The sequence below is a fragment of the Pan troglodytes genome, chromosome 17 (genome assembly GCF_028858775.2).
Source record: "Pan troglodytes isolate AG18354 chromosome 17, NHGRI_mPanTro3-v2.0_pri, whole genome shotgun sequence".
In the NCBI taxonomy this organism is placed as follows: domain Eukaryota; kingdom Metazoa; phylum Chordata; class Mammalia; order Primates; family Hominidae; genus Pan; species Pan troglodytes.
In genome coordinates, this window is record NC_072415.2 from 72,370,384 (window position 1) to 72,390,641 (window position 20,258).

The window sequence follows — 20,258 nt, forward strand, 5'->3', positions numbered from 1 at the left end:
TCCTCCTTGCCTTTCACCATGATTGTGAGACCTCCCCAGCCACATGGAACTGTAAGTCCGTTAAACCTCTTTCTTTTGTAAATTGCCCTGTCTTTATCAGCAGCATGAAAACGGACTAATACATGATACAAAGGAGGGATTATATGTATGGATCCAACATCGACCTAGAATGTGAGGAAAGACACAATCCTAAGCAAGTAATGACAAACAAAAACAATAGGATGCTATTGAGATGGAGCAGGAACCCATCTTAGGAGCCTGTGGAGCACCCCTAAGCATGGAAATAAAGGAAAATCTTGAGTTCCTTCAAGGGAAATTCCAGGTACCTAGCTAGCCCTAAGAAGTAAATAAGTAACTTGATAAGCAAGAAGGTAATTGTAGCTTAAAACAATAACCAAGGAAGTTAGATTCCCTATAGAAACGAAAGATAACATCTTAACATATGTCCCTGAGTTGTTTCTCAGAAACCCAGACCCCCACCAAAACAGATCCACTGGCATGCAGACCTCAGACAAGGGGGAAATGAGGACTGAACTGACCACCATTCTTTCTTCTAAATTTCTTCCTGAAGGGCGAGGAGGAAGTCACACCCAGGAGCCAGAGCTAACATTCATTTCTGCTGACCCCAAATTTTTAACAAAGCTTCTCTTCCTTCACTGATGGCAAGTCAGAAAATCTTTGAATGTATAACCTATAAGCACCCTCACTTTAAAGATTTTCAAGATATCCCAGCTTGTTAGACCAAACCAATGTGCAACCTCCGTGTATTATGATTTTGCCTGTAACTCCTGCTTTCTTGAAATTAACCCTGCATTTAAAAATCCTTACTTGCAAGCCAACTGAAGGTCAGGATTTAAGCAAGAGCTGCCCCCATTCTCCTTGCCTGGAGCTCTGCAGATAAGCGCCCTCTTTTCTCCCAGTGCAAACCTTAGTGCGGATGGCTTGGCCTTACTGCACCAGAAGAACGGACCTCAGTTTTTAGGTAACACTGTGCCCCAGACATCTGGCCACTTTATGTCTGAAAGGGCCCATGTGGTGATGGGGGCTGGGGGATGCCTCAAGGCTGGCGGAGCCTGGTGCCTTTCTAGAATTTGGTGGGTGCAGGACGGGTGAGGGGCGGAGGCAGAGGATCAGGAGAAGAAAAAGAGATAGTGGCTGCTGGCCCCAACATTTTGAAGCAAAGAACAAGAGGAGTATTTTACGAAGATTGGCGGATGGTGTATTGTGTTGATGCCTTAACTGCAGTCGACGAAATCTCCAGGAAGGATCCTCCTCCCGTTCATTCTCGACGGTGGCGCATCCACTTTCGGAAGGCAGGGCCTCGAAGGGTGGGCGCGCGGGGCCGGAGCAGGACCACCCCGATGCCCCCATTCCTTCCCGGGAGGCGGGGCCCACAGGCCTGGGGTGCGGCAAGGCAGGAGCCAGTGCCGTGAAGGGCAACCCAGGGCTGGTCTCCCGCCAACCTGTCTGCAGCCCGAGCACCTGGGCCAGGGGCGGAGACCGGACCAAGGATGCACCGGGCGCGGCGAACACCCCCGGGGCCCCTCCCCGAGCGGGGCCCCGCGTCCCACCGCAAACCAGGGGAGCTTGGGCACCACCTGGCTGGCACCGCCCGGCCCGGCCGGAGGGGGGCGCAGGAGGGCGGCGCGGGGGCAGGTGCGGGGCGGGGCACGGGGGCGGGACCACACAGGGCCGCGGCAGCCGCGCCCGCTGGGTCACAGAGGCCGCTGAGGCCGCGGCGCCCGCCAGCCTGCCCCACGCCATGGCCCCGCGCGCCCGGCGGCGCCGCCCGCTGTTCGCGCTGCTGCTGCTCTGCGCGCTGCTCGCCCGGCTGCAGGTAAGGAGCGCCCGCGCCTGCCGGGCCGCGCGGCCCGACGCCTCCTCGGGAGCCCCGGGAAGGGCCGGCGCCGGCGGCATCCTGGCTCCTCCGCCTTCCGAGAGGAGCCGGAGTTTTGGGGAGCGGAGGCCGTGGGAAGCTGGGGAGGCGCTTCCAGAGTTGGACGGCGGAGGGCGGGAAAGGGCAAGCGGAGGGAAACTGGGGCGCAGAAGGAGCAGGTTGGCGGGACCGCAACACCCGAAACGGGCTCTTCCAAAAGCCCCTCTTAGCCGCAGGCTTTGATGCTGTCATTTTCTCCAAATGCTTCTTGAGCACCTACTAAGCGCTTGCGCCGGGCGGTGCCGCGGGAGACAGCGGCGTGGGCACCTCACTTGCGGCAGATAGCCGTTGCCGATACGATTTCTCCCGGGTGGCCTCCGTCCCAAATTTCCACCCGGAAAGAGACATGATTCCCTCCGTCCCTGAACTGCGGGCTTGCCTTTGCCTCCCCTGAGCCCCTTCGGGGACACCCCTGCCAGCTCGCCTGGAGGCCCCGCACGGCGGGGAGAGACTGCGCGCGCGCCCCGGGGATGCTGGACTTGCCCCTCGCAGACCCGAGTGGCTTCCCGGTCCTCTCGGAACAGGTTTCTCAGTACAGTTAGCAAGCGAATGCAGCCAGGCACGGACTTTCTGCCTCGTGGAGGAGGGCCGCAGAGGGAAGCACACCCAGCACAACAAACGCTTTAAAAATCGTTGATACGAACTTGAAAGCTCTCACAGGGAAGGGCGAGTGGTGGTTTTCTTGGTTTCGGCAGGGTCAGATTTCCCCTCTGTTAACACTAGGTTAGGCTGCTGCCGTCCCTCCGCAGCCGGGCACGGAACCCGGAGAGGCGTGGGGAGGGACCCATGGAGAATGGTGTTTGGGTGAGAAGAGAGGGGAAAAGCCTTGACAGAAATAATGTGGGTGCACTGAAGGCTGAAGCAAAAGATTCTAGGGAAGATTCATTCCCAATTGTATGGGTCTCTCAGTATGGTTGAGGGAAACGAAGGCGGAAAAGTCTAAAGGATTTTTTCATTTTAAGCACTTCAGGTGTTGCTTAATTAAGTGTTCAACAGGTTGAACGGGGTGCTACCTTATTTGAACCAAAGGACCAGGGTTTCAGCGAACAGCTAGCCACCTAAGAAAAACCTGCCTGACCACGCAGTTGCAAAATTATCTCTCACTGCTGTTGCAAAATGACATATTCATATGTGCATAAAAGGCGTTCGGTTCTAATATGAACAACAAATGCTATCAAAATAAGTTTATTTTTCAGGGAGACCTTTCAACAAATGCTGTTTCCCGTCTTTTTGCCTTTAAGCCCCTTTCATTATGCATGTTTAAAAATGTAAACTTTTGCATTGGTCATTTCCAATTCTAGGGGAGCCAACCTTCTAGGAACCTTATGAATTCCTTGGCTGGGCCACGAATTCAATTGATATAAGACAGACTAACAGGAGAAAAACTGTACTTAATTACATACATAGGCACAGGACTCCTACAAAATAAGAGACTTGAGGAAGCGTCAGATGATTGAAGCTCATTATAGCATCCATAGGGGCTTCTGCAGGGTGCTGCAAAACAGGTTTTGGGGGGGTTTGGGGAGGAAGCATATGGTGAGTAAAGGACATCTTGTCAGGCACATAAAGGATTCTCAGGCAATAAAAATGGTCTCTGACCAGCCCTTGGGAGAATAGGTGAGAGTCTGTGTGGGCTGGTGTCAACCTCCTGTCTCCTCTCCTGTAATCGGAGTTAATCTTCTCTGGGTGAGAATCTTCTCTGGGTGAGAAGATTCCCACGGCGGAGATTTGAGACATTTGAGTTCCTTTTGGAGGATCTTTCTTTGGGCAGAGTTCAGAGAAACCTCTGCCCGTGGCCACTACCACCTGCCCTGAGTTCAAAATAATCAGCACACCATAGTGGCATATTTTGGGGTGGCATTTCCTGAACTCCTTCACAATCAAGTGACATTGGAATGCTTTTCTGCTTATTTTACTTGGTGCCCAACCTTCCCAGTAGAAATGCATTTTCTCTCAAAGGTGAGACTAGATGCAGCCTTAAAATAATATTTCCTAGAGATACTGTGGTTATCTAGGAAAAAGCACTCTCTGTATTCAATGACTGCTTGTTTGGCCAGCCTATTCCATTAGCTCAAAATTTAGGAATGGCATTGACAGTTCATTGAAGATGTTAATGATCAAACTCCAGGCAAGACTTCAGGAACTGCCTAGTGGGTAAATTGGTTTTGCAAAATAGTTGGCATAAATGGCTTCCAGAAAGTGCCTTATCTGTAGGGATCGTATTTAGTTTCATTTTTATTATATTAAATAGGTTCAAACTTACCTGAAAGGCTATAAGTTTTGCCCTTTAAAACATTTCTATGATTATATCTCTGCCTGCTTGTATTTGTGAGGGAATTCATTTTCAGATAGAATAAAACTATTTGCGTACAGATAAAAACATTTTGAATTTTTATGTAGCTAGTCCTGCTGTTTATTCCAGGTAACAAAATATAGATGCACACTGTTTTCATTAAGGTAATGGATTGTACACGGTCATGTTTATCTGGGGTTATAAGATGCAAGAGCAGGTGCGTGCATACGCAGGACAACAGACATTGGTGGTGTCAAACACTGTGCTAATGAGGAATAAGGGGAAGGCGCATGGGTCACAGTCTAGTGGAGAGCGCCAGATGGGAAAAGCTGTGATGATAAGAGAGCAGCAAATGATAAGAAAAGTACAGAGGGTGGCAGAGGAAGGGAGAGAGGGAGGAGGGGAGGGAGGACCGCTGGAGGAATCCCTAAGGACTTCGGGATGAAGGGGTTTCCCAAGTGGTCTTGGAAAGATGTGTGGGAAACCAGAGGTCAGGGAAGAAATGATTCTAGGAGGTGGGAAGAAAGCTCCCTGTGTTGGGAGGATGGCGTGAATGCTTTAGACCTAAAAGAATCTTACAGAAAGAAAAAAAAAAAAAAACAACCATATATTTTTATGACCTTGCAGATAGCACAAATCACCTAATTCAGGAAACCCCCACCAAACTGGGCATTGAACTTTTATAGTTTTGAGATAACTCTTGGATGGCCCTTACTGAGGTGGTAAAGTCGACTAATCAGAAGCAGGCCACAGGGCCCTGGAGCGCCCATGGGGAGACCCCTCCGAAGAAATCCCCCAGGGTGCGACTCTGGGTCATAGGGTGGGTGGGTGCTCTGTGCCACCTTTCCTCCTGCCCCCCATCCCATCCGAGAGGGGAGACATGGATATATGCAGTCATGCCTTGTTTGGAGAGCACAGACACAGATCTGTGGGCTTATAGTTCATTTTGCTGAGAAATATTTCAAATGCCTCCCCTGTTATTTCCTTTCTACCACTTCCCCCTAAAATGGCAAACCTGTAATAGGAACATACTCTCTGTGTTGATAAGGAAATAGCTTGCTTTTTCAGTTATCTACCAGAACTTCTTACATCAGGAAAACTGAAACAATAAAAATGTGCCTTTGGAGGTCAATAAATCAGTGTTTTATGAGGACATGAAAAGGGGAGTTCCAAAGCAGGGCCTCCTCTGCAAAGAGTGTTGTTTTAAGAAGGGGTAGTGTGGACTTCATCTGCCATGTCAGTATTAAAGTTTCCCCCATTGTATTTTCCTATTTTTGAAGTTCATGGAAAAAAAAAATAGTGTTTTTCCCACATGCTGTATCCAGTGGTCTCTAGGAATGTTGTCTAGGCCATTTTTTGTTTTTTTGGCTGATGTGAGTCTGCAGCCCATCCTGATGATATGCAACTGTCCAGGTGGTTCACTCCCTAGGGCATCTGCCCCCTGGCCAGGTGGCCCATGGCCTGACTGCCGTCTCCTCACAGCATCCTGGCCTTGGTCCACAGGGAAGCATGCCTGCCTCTGAGCACACAGGCTGCTGACTCCAGCTCAGTGCACCCCAGGACTGGCATGGGTAGGATTCTGCCCAGCAGGTGATTTTTCCTCTGAGTACCCTTTCGTTCTCTGCCCGGATTGTGGGAAGGCCTTTCTGTGTATTTCCCTCTAGTTGCAGTGTGGGGCTTTCTATGGTGTCCACTGCTGGAAACACAGCTTAAGTTCAGCTCACCCTTTCTGCCCCAAAACACTAAGCTTGAAAGAACCAAGAAGGAGCCGTGGGTTTCAGCAAAATAGCCTTGATCCCTCTGAAGTTCTTAGTGAACTTTTGAGGTTTAAAACCGAGTGGGCGTGGAGCAAGATTACGCACAGCCCCATATCTCTGTCCTGATTCTGAGAGACACTCTATTTCCTGCCTGCGAGACCAACCTGGCAGCGCTCCCCAGGCAGGCTGCCTGTCTGCCTGGGTCACCAGAAGCTCCTTGTCAGAGGGCTGACTGGTGCTGCTGTTCTCACTGTGTCACGTTCCAGTCGCAGTGTGCTCTCACACCAAGAAGCCCAAAGCAGCCCCAGTCAGCAGTGGGAAGTACATTCTTTAGGGCCGTGTGATGATAACTTTGTATGTATGTTTGTTTTGTGAGCCACCGTCGACTTTCAGCCTTTGAGTGCTTTGGGTCACTGCTTGCAGGCCACAGCATTCGATAATGAGAAAATAAACCTGAATTTGTGTTCAATGCATTCAGTGACTGCAACAAATGGAGTACCCACAACCTGTAGCACACTCTGCAATGGACTGAGGAAACAGAGACCAAGGGCCACAGCTCCTGTCTTCAGGAGATTGGCAGTCCAGGTGTGTGCAGACGATTAAAAGACAGCAGGATCCAGTGTTCTGGAGAGGGTTTTCAACTTGTTGTGGGCACACAGGATAAGGAGTGCCTCCACCTGAAAGTGTCAGAGAGGACTTCCCATCCTTCCTGCGTGGTCACATGTGTCTAAAGCTCTGCAGACCGCATGAGAGAACAGCTCTTAGGCTGGGGGTTCCAGAATGACCAGTGCTTTGTCTGGCGGTGAGAACAGCAGGGACTCGCATCAGAGTGGAGTGTTTGCAGGGAACCGAAGGAAGGACAGGATTCCTGGACTCAGGGGTGTGGGGAGAGAGGAAGGCAAAAGCCAGCACTCAAAGGCTTTAGGTATAAGCAAATAGTTCAGATTTAATATTGAGCTGTGAGCTGGAGAGGGCCATGATCAGTTTTGTGTATTAGGGGAAGAGTGTCCAGGGGCGGGCCGGAGGGGGCCAGTAAGGAGCCTACTGCCTTGGTTTGGGAAAGGGCCTGAATCAGGTCAGGGCAGTGGTGAGAGAAGGAGAATCTGAGTACAGGGGCGATTTCAGAGCCAGTAGGGCTGTGCAGGGGCAGAAGGTGCAGGGGCAAAGGACGGATGTGGCTGGTTATTAGAAAAAAAAAAGACATGGCAGGCAGGTCTGAGTGCAATGGTGTTTACAACTAATTAATCACAACCAGTTAACAGATTTATTTGTTCCTTCTCCACTCCCACTGCTTCACTTAACTAGTAAAAAAATAAAATAAGGCCGGGTGTGGTGGCTCATGCCTGCAATCCCAGCACTTTGGGAGGCCAAGGTGGCGGATCATGAGGTCAGGAGTTTGAGACCAGCCCGATCAACATGGTGAAACCCCGTCTCTACTAAAAATAAAAAAATTAGCCCCTTCGTGAGGGTACATGCCTGTAATCCCAGCTGCTCGGGAGGCTGAGGCAGGAGAATCGCTTGTATCCAGGAGGTGGAGGTTACAGTGAACCGAGTGGCACCACTGCACTCCAGCCTGGGTGACAGAGCGAGACTCCATCCCAAAGTAAATAAATAAATAAATAGTAAATAAATAAATAAATAAGACATGGCAGATGTCAGGACAAAATAGCTGGCTGTTTGGGTTATATTTTTCACTTTATTAAGGAAATTGCTGTCTTAGTCCAAATCAAAATGTTGTTCCGGTTCAAGTGAAGAAGTGTTGTTTTTCCCAAACAAAAAAGAAGGATTACGTTTAGGCTCTTGAATCTCCCCTTTTTTGGGTTCTCTTACTGGGAGGCAGAGACAAAGTTCCTTAGACCCTGTAGAGGCAAACATGGTAAAAGCCCCGTGGCATTGTGCTGTGCAGGGAACTTGCAGGCTCTGACATCTAGAGAGCCATTGCCAGACCTAGAGATGTCTTGGAATGAGAAGTTCAGCGTAGAGACAGAGCTCTTAACACACACTGAAGAGAGATAAACAGCCAGTGATCCCCAGAGAGTCACATCAGAGCAGAGGCAGGTGTGACCTGACCTGTGGTCTTCCCACACTGGCCTCAAATATGTCACCTAACCCCAAAAGAAGCAGTGTTTATGTTGGACCAAGAGCTGCGCAAAAACTGTTTGCTTGCATGATACACATTTTCCTGGCACATTGCCGCTGCCTAAGATGAGTGTTTCCCTTCCTCTGTGTCCAGTGCCTCTTAGACTTCCCCATACCCCCAAAAAATCCTGACCCAGCAGGTGACACGGAGGCCCGTCTGGCACCAGCAAAGGGACAGAGCTGCCAGATTTCCAAGTATCAGGAAGACCTGACTGTAAAAACCACCCTTTTAGTTCATCAAAATAATAATAACTCATTACATTTCCTGTTAAGAGTGTTGAGAGTACAAGAGCCACTTCCTCAAGCTATCAGAAATTTGAAGACTTTCCATGAAAAATGAGGAAGAAAAACTCTGTTTAGCTCTTGGTGAATGTGACGGCTAAGCTGGGCAATGGGGAAAGATTGTGTGGCATTGCCAGAAATCCTACTGGCACCACTGTGTTGGCTGGTTTGGGGTTCGCATCACATCCCACAGATGGGAAATGAACCACTTCCCTAAAGTATTGACTTTTTAAAAATATGTATTACTTACCTACTGCAGTTAGCACCTAAATTAATAGTGTATCACGTAGTAGCACAAACAGCTGGCAAATTCATAGCCGGTAAAAGAGACGTTTAAAGGCCCCTGTCTTCTCTCAACTTCATAGTCAGATATACAAGCAGGATCACATCTAACACTTTCATGGTAATTGAGAATCGATTCCATTTTTAAAGCTTAGTCGAGATTATTCACTTCTGCCCTTGCTAACCCGTTTCCTTGTTGAATAATTCCTAATATCAGGAACTTCCCTCTAACAGACCTAAATCTAACATGTCACAATTTGACCCCATTTCCTCAAATTTGTTCTTTAATGGGGTAAAAACCAGTTGGTCAATGTCTTCTTTATTTTAATATTTCTATTGTTGAAGATTGTTAGCCCACAACTTCCCCTTCCCCAGGGTTATTCATTCCAGTTCCTTTAACCTCTTTGTAAACTTTTTTTTTTCTTTTCAATTCAACGAGATACTTTTTTGGATTTACTGGCAAAAAAGCCAACAACCCCAAACCAAACAAAACCCACCAAGTATTTTGGGAACATCAGACTCAGGACGTTGCTGCCTCTGACTTCAGAGAGGCTGAGATCTGATGGGGAAGGTCAGATGTCCCATTCTTCATTCCCACGGAGCCCCACAGGAGGAACACATGAGATGCCTCTAGGACACAGGCATGGGAAGGGTGAGTTCCGAGTGGAGAATCCGGCATGGGGTGTTTGATCTGGTCCTGGAAGGATGGGTGTGATTCTGAGAGGAAAAGAGAGCTGGAGGGAGAAGGGCAGAGGTGGTGACAGGCATGAGAAAATCATGTCCCGCCCTGATGTGTGGAGCCCAGGGCTGATGACAGGTACCAGGGAAGGATAAAGCCAGCTGGGAAAGTCCTGGGGGTCGGTCACAAAGGGCTTGCGAATAAACCTCCAGAACTGGGACTCTGCCCTGAAGCCAGGGGTTCTCCAACTGTAGGGTCTGGGCCCAGCATCAGTCTCCCCTGGGAACTTGTTAGAAATGCACTTTCTTATGCCCCCCACCTACCGAATCAGAAACTCTGGGGGTGGGGGCCAGCAGTCTGTGGCTTCACAACCTCTCCGCTGATTCTGACACATGCTCAAGTTTGAGAACAGCTGCTAGAGACCCCGGGATTCCATGAAAAGGTTTGCACTCAGCTCTGACAATATTAGAAGATTAATATATTACAAGTACCGGCCATTTGTTGAACCCCTCCTGTGTGCCAGGCATGTACTTTACATGGATTATATCTAATGCTCACTCCACCTTGCTAGTAAGTTGAGAAAACTGAGGCACAGAGAGACTGATTAACTTGCCTGAGTTTGCACAGCTAGTGAGTGGCAGAGCTGGAGCTCCTACCAGGCAGCGCTCCAGTGACTGTGGTCTTAACCCCTCAGGTAAACTGCTTGTATAGTCAACTCTGTGATGGGGTAGGGAGTAGAGAAAGGGACCTCCCAGAATGGTGGGACAGAAAGCTTTTTGGTATTTGGGGACACCCATGCAAATGCGTGCCCAGTCTGCATTTGTGGGGGTCTGTCTTGTCTGCTCAAGTGTGTACTCACTGAGGGCTTTCTAGAACTTTTTTTTTTTTTTTTTTTTTTTTTTTGAGAAGGAGTCTCACTCTGTCGCCCAGGCTGGAGTGCGGTGGTGCCATCTTGGCTCACTGCAACCTCCGCCTCCCACATTCAAGCAATTCTCCCTGCCTCAGCCTCCCGAGTAGCTGGGATTACAGGTGCTCATCACCATGCCAGGCTAATTTTTGTATTTTTAGTAGAGGCAGGTTTTCGACATGTTGGCCAGGCTGGTCTTGAACTCTTGACCTCAAGTGATCTGCCCGCCTCGGCCTCCCAAAGTGCTGGGATTGCAGGCATGAGCCACCGCGCCTGACCTCTAGAACTATTCTTAAGCAGAAATGGCAATGCTGTGTGTTTAAGGCTAATCCAGATAAAAGGCACTCCAGGCACTCTTGGCACAGGGTCCATGTGCCAGTTGATCCCTGACTCAGGAGGAAAAGAAGTGTATGTCTTGAATCACCACCACTTCCTGAAGCCAAGGCAGCACTGGCTCGTCTATGCCCCACACCCCAGAGTTAGACTATACCGTACCACTGTGCTGTAGCCCTGGGTGTACCGCCTCAGAGGGTCGCATCTCTCCACGCGTGTTCATCCCACTCCCACCACCTGCCAGGCTCTGTGTAGGGTGGGAGGAGGGAGAAGGATGGCCTTGGATCCCCAGGGCAGCAGACAGTGATAGGTTAAACCTTTGCCCTCATAAGCTTTCGGAAGTAGGTAGTTGTATTTTTAAAGGTCCTTTATGTCTTAGTCTTACTACAATTATAGCTAATCTGGGGACTCTTCCCTTGATGAGAATAACCTGGGCTCCTCTTTTGACATGTCTCTACCATGGAACAAATCAAAATCATTTTCTATTACTAACTTTTTTTTATCCCTTAAAAGACACTTTCTAAGTAGTAAGAGAAAAGTTCAAATAAGAAAGAGGGTCAGAACACACATGGCCTCTGGGTCACGGTCAGTCTCAAGCTTTTACTTGGAGTGAGATCAGGAGACACTAGCGGGGTTTAGGGGGAGAATGACAACATGGTGTCACTAATGCACAGTGGCCAGAAATCTAGCAGCAGACCCCAAAACCTATGACAATGGACTGTGAGATCGAGGGGGCAGTTAAATTCAGTGAAAACACAGCTGGAACCTCTGTCTTAAACCTTAACCTATTAACTTCTATGGGTCACAAGGTTTAAAAGTGGAAAATTGCCCCTTTCTAATGGGCTGAAGTTTCTGTGCTCCAGTTGGGTCCAGTTGGAGGTCCCTGTGACCAGGCCACTGGGGTCGGAATTTTTTTTTTTTTTTTTTTTTTTTTTTTTTTTTTTTTTTTTTTTTGTTACCCAGGCTGGAGTGCAGTGGCGCGATCTCAGCTCACTGCAACCTCGCTTCTCGGGTTCAAGCAATTCTCCTGCCTCAGCCTCCCAAGTAGCTTGGATGACAGGTACCTACCACCACATTTGGCTAATTTTTTTTGTATTTTTAATAGAGACAGGGTTTTACCATATTGGCCAGTTTCGAACTCCTCACCTCAGGTGATCCACCTGCCTTGGCCTCCCAAAGTGCTGGGATCACAGGCATGAGCCACCACGCCTGGTCTGGGATCCAATTTCCATGTAAAATTGCAAAAGACCAAGCACCAGAAGGCATAACCAGTCATCTTAACTGTGTGGGGCAGTCCTCATGGGTAAGGGGACTCAAGGTGGTGGGCACCTGCCCCTCTGCACCCAAGGGGTGAGGTCATGCAGAAGAGGCCTCATGGGAGGCTCTCCATTTCCTGGCATGAGTGATGGGCACAGAGAGGCTGAAACAGCTGTGTCTCCTGTTAGGCAGCCCATGTTCAGTCCTTATTAGAAAAGAGAGTTCCAGCCCAGAAAGAGATTGCTAATCTTGATTTCGCAACCCTCTTCCCTCAGGGTATCTCGGATTTTGTCCCAAATCAGTGGAGTCTTTCCAAGGGCGTGCTTGGGAGTGTGAATTTGATTCAGTGCTAGAAGGAAACTGTTACAGTCTTCTGTATAGGGAAGTTATGAGGTTACAGTGGTCTTTGAGAAAAATTATTCATTAATTTATCAAGTATTTGAATATTTGCTACATGCCTAGCACTGTTCCAGTCTCCTTATCACCAGCCATCTCAGCAAGTTGATTAATCTCTCTTGGGAGGATGCAGGAAGGGAAGGGAAGTCAGGCCTCCAAGCACAGTGCCTGGCACGTAGTAGATATTTCGCTAGGGCCAATTCTTCCTATACCCCCATTCATCAATAGATAAATAGATAAAAGGTGTCCAGGGATGGGAGAGGTGGTTCTCAATGTCTATTGTACAGTCAGAGATGACTATGCAGTGTTTGGAAATAGGAGAAAGTCCTGGCTTTTGGTTTTCAATAAAATCTCTAGCCTGCTCCTCAGAGACCGGCATTGTCCTTGCCTGGGAGCTTGTTAGGAATGTAGTCTCAGGCTCTGTTCCAGACCCAGGGAATCAGAACCTGCATTTTAATAAAATTTTCAGGTGATTCTGTGGCACATTGGAGAAGCACTGGATTTCACCCTGAAGGCTGGGCAGTGAAGGAAGGGAGGGCAGCAGGTAAGGGGAATACTTCCTCCTTCAGTCACTTTGGGGACTCTTGGCCTGAGCAGTTCATGCAGCCCCAGCATGGAGGCAGAGCCTAGAGGGACGTGGCCTCCAGCCGGGGGTGCACTCTCAGAAGTGACCACAGGGCTTGTTGGCTTCTACTACAGAAAAGAAGGGAAAGCAGTTCTTATCTGAAATGAATACAAAGTTAAAGAAAAAAAGAAACCCCAAGAATGACAATGTAAAAAGGCTTTCACACTGGGAGAATAAAGGAGCATTCACTGGAGCCTGTGGAAATAGGGGTGCATTGGAACATAAGGACAAGTCAAAGCCATCCTAATTACTGTATTGAGGAAACAACCGGCCTTGCCCTTGGATTCCAGGTAGCCCAGGGCTGCAGACTCTTCACTCTTATCTCTCTGGAAGACAAAGACACTTGCAATTAAAGTTTTGAAATGCAAGCTTGTTTCTTCATTTTCCCTTGGGCCATATGTTTTCTTTTCAAGGAGCAGAGATAATAAATGCATTGTGAGGGGAGTAAGGCAGAGGGCTGAGTAAAAATCAACAGACCATTGATGGGCACCTGAGTCAGTGCTGTGCGCTTTGTTTCCTTTAAGAAGCACATCTGGAATCAAGGTGGTCAGGGGGGGAAATGCTGATGGGCCCAATAACAAGCAACTTTCAAGAGGTATATAAAGTCAATTGTGTAGTTTGCTAAATCAGAATGGTGAATATGTCAGGACTTCTAATCACAGTTACCTATATTTTTAAGTTTTTTTTTTTTTTTATCAAACCCGACCTAAGTTAGATTTTTTTTCTGTGCATACTATATATTCCAAAAAAAGAACTTGTGACAAAATGGTTAATATGGCAAATGTTTATGTTATGTGTATTTTATCACAATTAATAATATATGTTTTAAAAATCTAGTGGCAAAGGTGGTAATTCCTGCTTGCTAATGAAAATAGCATGAAGTGCCTAGTATTTAAACCTTTATGGGGTAATGGCAATGTCCAATATGATCAATACCACACAATTCTGACGGTATGGGTATATATTAACTCACAATGCATATAAATTAGTAATCAGTTATGTGACCTTATACCCTACCCACCTCACACTGCACTTAGTCACACGGGCTATCTTGCTGTTTCTCCGTCAAGCCGTGCATGCTTCCTCCAAGGGCCTTGGCAAATATGTCCACCTGTAATCCTCCTCCTGGCACGTGCTGTACATTTGGCTTGTTCCCTGGCTTTAAGCAGGACTCCACTCAAATGTCATCTTCTCAAAGAGGCTTCCTGTAATCATGCCACCACCTTACATAGATTGTTTCACTTTTTTCACGACAATTGTTGTGACCAGATTTCCTTATCTGTTTACTTATAGTTGTTCTTCTCCCCTGGACTGTAAGCCAGGACTCTCTCGGTTGAGTTCTATCCCCTGTATCCAGAGGATCTAAAATTGTCCCTGGCGCATAGTATGTGTTCACTTAATTGGGAAATAAATGAATGTGTATCTAATTGGTCGACTTTCAGGTTGTGAATTCAGTCAGTGTTGTCAGCAGCTAAATCAAATCCTGTGAACAGAACTAGGCAAAATTAAATTACCCTATGAAAACAGACAAAGGACTTGAATAGACATTTCTTCAAGGAAGATACACAGGTGGCCAATAAGCACACGAAAAGATGCTCCACCTCATTAGTCATTAGGAAAATGCAAACTGGAACCACAAGGAGATACTACCTCACACACATCAGGATGGCTATTATTTTAAAAACCAAAAACCAAACAAAACCAGAAAATAACATGTGTTGTTGAAGATGTGGAGAAGTTGGAACCCTCATACAGTGCTGCTGGGAATGTACAATGATGCCACCCCTGCGGAAAACAGTTGAGGGGTGGGTGCCTCGAAGAGCTAAACATAGAATTAACTTAGGATTCCTAGGTATAGACCAAAAAGAACTGAAAACAGGGATTCAGATACTTGTGTGCCAGTGGTCATTGCAGGATTATTCACTGTAGCCAAAAGGTAGAAACAACCTAGGTGTCCATCAGTGGATGAATGGATAAACAAGATATGGTCTATACATGTGGTGGAATATTATCCAGCCATAAAAAGGAATGGCGTTCTGGTACATAATACAATATGGATGAACCTTGGAGACATTATGCTAAGCAAAATTCGCCAGACACAAAGGGAAAAATACTGTGTGGTTCCACTTATATGAGGTATAGAGAGTGGTCAGACTCAGAGACAGACAGTAGAAAGGTGGTTTCCAGGTGCTTGAGGGAGGGGGAATGGGGAGTTACTAGTTAACGGTTACAGAGATTCTATTTGGGGTGATGAGAATGTTCTGGAAATATAGTGGCAATCGTTGCTACTTATTGCCCCTGAATCATACTTTAAAATGGTTAAAATGGCAAATTTTGTATCTATTTTCCACAATAAAAAATGTTAAATGGCCCCAAAGTTTTTTTAAAAAGGCATTCAAAGGACAGGCATAAAAAGAGCCTAATTCAGTGTTTGGCGGTGGGAGACAGCCCTTTCTCGCCTCCCGAAATGAGCTGCATTCCTGGCCTCCTGCAGATTTTGCCATCCAGAGTTGCCACTTTGCTGTCTGCTCCTGCCTGCACTTTTCGTCTCCATCTCTGTTTCCTCCATGAGATCCTAGCCCAGGCTCTGTTCTTGTCTAAAACGAGTTTGCACCTTCTTGCGCTTTCTCATCCCAACAGTCTTTACAATATGTTTCATGGTGCTGCTAAAAAAAAGACCCTCCCTTCCTTCTACAACTCACTGACTAGCTGCCCTTTCCTGGAAGCCCCGAAGCAGCCCCCACCTTTTCCTTCTACTGTCAGAACATACCTGCCCAGCCCCCCAGGCTCTGCGCCTGCACCTGCCCGAGTCTCTCATTTGCTCTGTCCTCTCCCTCCTCTCGAATCCTTCTGTCTCTGCCCCGCAACCTCACCCTCCCCAGCTTGTGCACTTCCTCTTGTAAGTCCTTCCCTATCTCTGTCTGTTTCCCTGCCCATTCAAAGCCAAGGAAGACGGGGACACCAGTCTGAGGCCAGGGTTGCAATTCTCCTTCCTCGTCCACGATCAGGGAGGATGTTTCCAATGCATTAGTTCTGGCACTGCTGTGTGGGGCTCTGACTGGTCACAGTTTTCCTTCCTCTCTATATGTGGCTGTGTCCTCCTTTACAAAAGCTGTGAGAGGGCAGAGACAGGTCCTGCCTTCAGTCCTACAGCAAGCCAGGACCTCATGCAGATATGGGAGAGAGCTCAGCGAAGATGCCTTTGACGGTGTGATGACAGCAGAACTTCGTGAAGAGATTGATACTTCCTCCTGTTAAACTCTGACTACATCAAACTGTATCTTCTGGAGAAAAATCATTTTTCGAGATAAAGGCGAGTGACTCAGGCAAAGGTGAATGACTCAGACTCGCTCTTACCCGGTGATTAAATGAACTCAACAGCCTCTTTGCAGGGAACAGTATGTGTGTGGGGAGAGGACTGATTCGTTATTTGTAATTTTCAGTGAGACCAGTAGAAGCTGACCAGCTGTGATGAGTGCTTTTAAGTTGGAGTTTTGAATACTTTTTATCACTAGATAGACATTCATAGAATGCATTTTAGAATGTCCCAAATCCCTAGGCCCTGTAGTCCCAGCTACTCAGGGGCTGGCATGGGAAGATGGCATGAGCCCAGGAGGATCACTTGAGTATGGGAAGATCGCTTGAACCCAGGAGGTCGAGGCTACAGTGAGCAGCGATCACACCACTGCACTCTAGCCTAGGTGACAGAATGAGACTCTGTATCAGAAAAGAGTCCCAAATCCTTTATCATTCGTTTTGGGTTTTCTTTGAAACAGGGTCTCACTCTGTCACCCAGGCTGGAGTGCAGTGGTGCAATCACTGCTCACTGCAGCCTCAACCTCCTAGGCTCAAGCGATCCTCCTGCCTCAACCTCCTGAATAGCTGGGTCCACAGGCACACGCTACCACACTTGGATAATTTTTAAAGTTTTATAGAGACAGGGTCTCAAACTCCTGAGCTCAAGTAGTCCTCCCACTTCTGCCTCCCCAAATGCTGGGATTACAGGCGTGGGTCACTGTGCTAAGCTTTTTTTTTTAATCAATTATAATATTGTTTGTGACAGTTATAGTTTCTTCATGATCTTCTCCAATAAACTAGACACATATTTTCATATTGTAAAAATCACAAAATGTATGAGCCTAACTTTTGGCAGCAGAATTTTTTTTCAAGAGCTATGTGTAAAATATATTTCTTAGAAATGAATTATATTTTAAACACTCAGGGCATTTTCTGTTAAACCCTGTGATTCTCTGTATCTACCTCTGTTGTGACTTAGGCCATGTACCTGACTGGTATAACTTAGGACCTCCAAGTTTTTAATGTGTTACATGATTGACAGGTTTCCCAGGTAGGGTGAACACACCCATGGGGTGTGCCAGATGATCCAGCAAGGTGAGCAGGGGATCCTAAAACACTGCCCCTTTATCCTCATGGTCTCTTATAACACACCATCTTGGTAGGCGCCTATGCAATGTTGTTCTGAAGCTTGAAATGTGAAGCTCTGGTTTGTACAAAAGAAACATGCCTGATATTTTCTCTGTGAATCTGTAAGATTGAAATTCTATCTGCCAAGCTTATTTAAAATGAGAATGTCTAGGATATTCGATCATAATTCGTTTATGTCCTAGTTAACAGAAATCACAGATATAATCTGGCAGCAGCTTTATCAGCAGACGGACTGAGTAAACTGTGTCTGCCTTCACCCAAGTGTGGCTCGTGGAACTGACTGAACCCCCAGACAGAAAGGCACTGAAATGACTCGGACCACTCATCACCAATTTCACATTGATGCCTCAAGTTTCCAATCCCATGATAAAGGACTTCTTTATGTGAAATCAAACATGCTTTTTAACGCATGCATTTTTTCCTAGTTGTCCCGCTAAAATACTCTGCTATGCGGCTTTGGTTTGTCATAAACTGGTTAAAAGTGCACAAGGATGGTTTGTGCGGGAAGATTGTCAGGCCTTGAGAACTTGTCTCTGGGTACCCAGTTTATCTTTTCCATCATTTTTCCCCTTTCTAGTGACATCCTTTTCCCTCTCTCCCCTCAGGGAATGACTGGATGGAAGTTACGTATACTTTTACTAATTCCACTCAGCTGTGCCCATGAATATCCCTCCTCTATTGGATACAGACCACTGCACTGGGGTGTGATACAATGACATCTCTGTTTCTCCCAGCAGCCTACTAGAAAGGTCTTCAGCTTTGAATTGAGGAGGCAGAACCTTTGTGTTTGTGCAGTCTGGCCGTTTGCCAGTGCCACATCATGTATAGGAATTCTCGCATCTGCCTCTCAGTGCAGCAGGATAGGCACAGTTATTAATTAGCACTATTGTACAGGTGAGGAGACTCAGGCTGAGAATGGCTTTTTTTTTTTTTTTTTTTTTTTTTTTTTTTTTTTTTTTTGGTCCTGAGATTTTAGAAATGTAGTCAGTTTTATTAAAGAAATATCAGGCATTCTTCTCTCCAGGTCAAACTGGAAGCCCAGTTTCGAGGACTGCCCTGGGTAGAAAAATCCTCATGCCCTGAAGCCCAACTCAGCTCTTGGGGGCTGCCTGGCCAGGCTACTTGATACTCTTGTCACCAGCGCTCAAGGTACCTTGTCCCCTCCTCCAACCTGAGTTCTCCTGGCCCTTACTTCTGCTTTGCTAAAATTCCCATGTTCAGACTGGGTGTGGTGTCTCACGCCTGTAATCCCAGCACTTTGGGAGGCTGAGGTGGGCAAATCTCTTGAGCTCAGGGGTTCAAGACTAGCCTGGGCAACATGGTGAAACCCCGTGTCTACCAAAAAATACAAAAATTAGTCCGGCATGGTGGTGGGCACCTGTGGTCCCAGCTACTCGGGAGGCTGAGGTGGGAGAATCTCTTGAGCCTGGGAGGTCAAGGTTGCAGTGAGCTATGATCATGCCACTGCACTCCAGCCTGGGTGACAGAGTGAGACTCTGTCTCAAAAAAAAAAAAAAAAAAAAAAAAATCCTATATTCTGTCACGTCAGACTTTCTTTGTCATTTAATTTTTTTGAATAGGAATCCGCCCTATCTGGTGTCTGGGCCTCACGTGATTCCTGCATCATTTCCACTCCTGGTTATGAATGTTTTGCTGGGAATCACCATGGTGGGACGTTTTCCTTACGTTCACAGGCACAGGACTGTGCCATGATCCAGAATAGAAAGCTGGATAAAATAGAGATAAATTTAGCTGGAGAAAGCAGCTAAGGAAGGGGCAGACCAGGAATGATAGCCCAGAACATCTGAATTCAAAGGGTCTATATTTTGACTCATTAATGGAAACACTTGTGACCGGGAGAAACTGAGACCTTCTCACCGGCCTGTCAGCCCAGCTGGCTGAGAAAAAAGACATTCAAAGAAATGGACAAGAACCAAGAGCATTTGTTTGTAGGTTACTCTGATGTATTAATTCTACCTTTTGTATGTTTGTTGTTTATTTACTTCTAAAACAAAGTGCTTCAAAGAGAAATAATTCCTTAGGGTAAGATTGTCTTATTTAAAGAAGCTCTTTTAGTGTTTTGGGTACACAGGTTGCTAGTAATTTATTTGTATTCTATTCTGGGTAGGATCAGTTTCGATAGTGACTTTCTTTAAAGATAATTTTTTCCAGGACAGCAGGGCTGTTAAGTGAAGTGTTATTTTCACATTTAATCGTTTCTCTCTTAAGAAAAACCACATCTTTCGACTCTACTGTAACATTCAGAAATTTGATACCATCCTTATTGAAATTATAGCCAAATTCTGAAATATAGTCATGGATGATATTTTATAAAACAAAATCTATGGAAAATCCCTCATTTGTTCTTCTAGGTTACGTTCTTTTCGTCTCGATTTGACAAGAGGGGCCAAGCCTCTTTCTACATCGTTCGATGTCAGCATGAATTTTCAGTGGAGCAAGAAAGTAATTTTAGTATCCATAATGACTTGCACTACAATTGGGTTAACAGCATGGAAAATAAATATTTAAGTCAACCTTCCCTGCAGGATTCTAAATACAGATCCGCTCGTCTCTGTGGCTCCACTGGCAGAAATGTTATGTTTCTTCAGCTTATGGTTTTTCAGAATTAGACTCAACATGGCTTTGCGTAGGGAAATAAATCCACATTGCTTTATAAAGGGATTTTTTAATTTCAAATTTATTATCTCCCCCGCCCTCCGAAAGCCTTGCACAGACTGTGGACATGGTTATTCTAGAAGAGTCCATCAGCCGTTAAGATAAACACCAGCCTGTATGCCCTGAAACAAATGCGTAGAAGACACAAAAAGACACAAGAAAGCGAAGCAAGAGAAGTCAAATCATCTTGCTGTTTTAACTCCTTTTTTTAGACTTAGCAAGGAATTTGTAGGGGGAATTTGTATGTGCA

General features: G+C 46.6%; 1 protein-coding gene across 2 annotated transcripts in view; it reads left to right on the top strand.

Annotated features, from left to right (window-relative positions):
• Positions 1 to 1,702: 1,702 nt before the first annotated feature.
• TNFRSF11A (TNF receptor superfamily member 11a) overlaps positions 1,703 to 20,258 on the top strand; it is a 60,995-nt gene continuing 42,439 nt past the window's right edge. For both annotated transcript variants that reach the window (XM_523949.8, XM_003953292.5), the window contains exon 1: positions 1,703 to 1,837. In XM_523949.8, coding sequence (XP_523949.3) covers positions 1,763 to 1,837 — 75 coding nt within the window. In that variant the 5' untranslated portion in view covers positions 1,703 to 1,762. The remainder of the gene's footprint in view (positions 1,838 to 20,258) is intronic.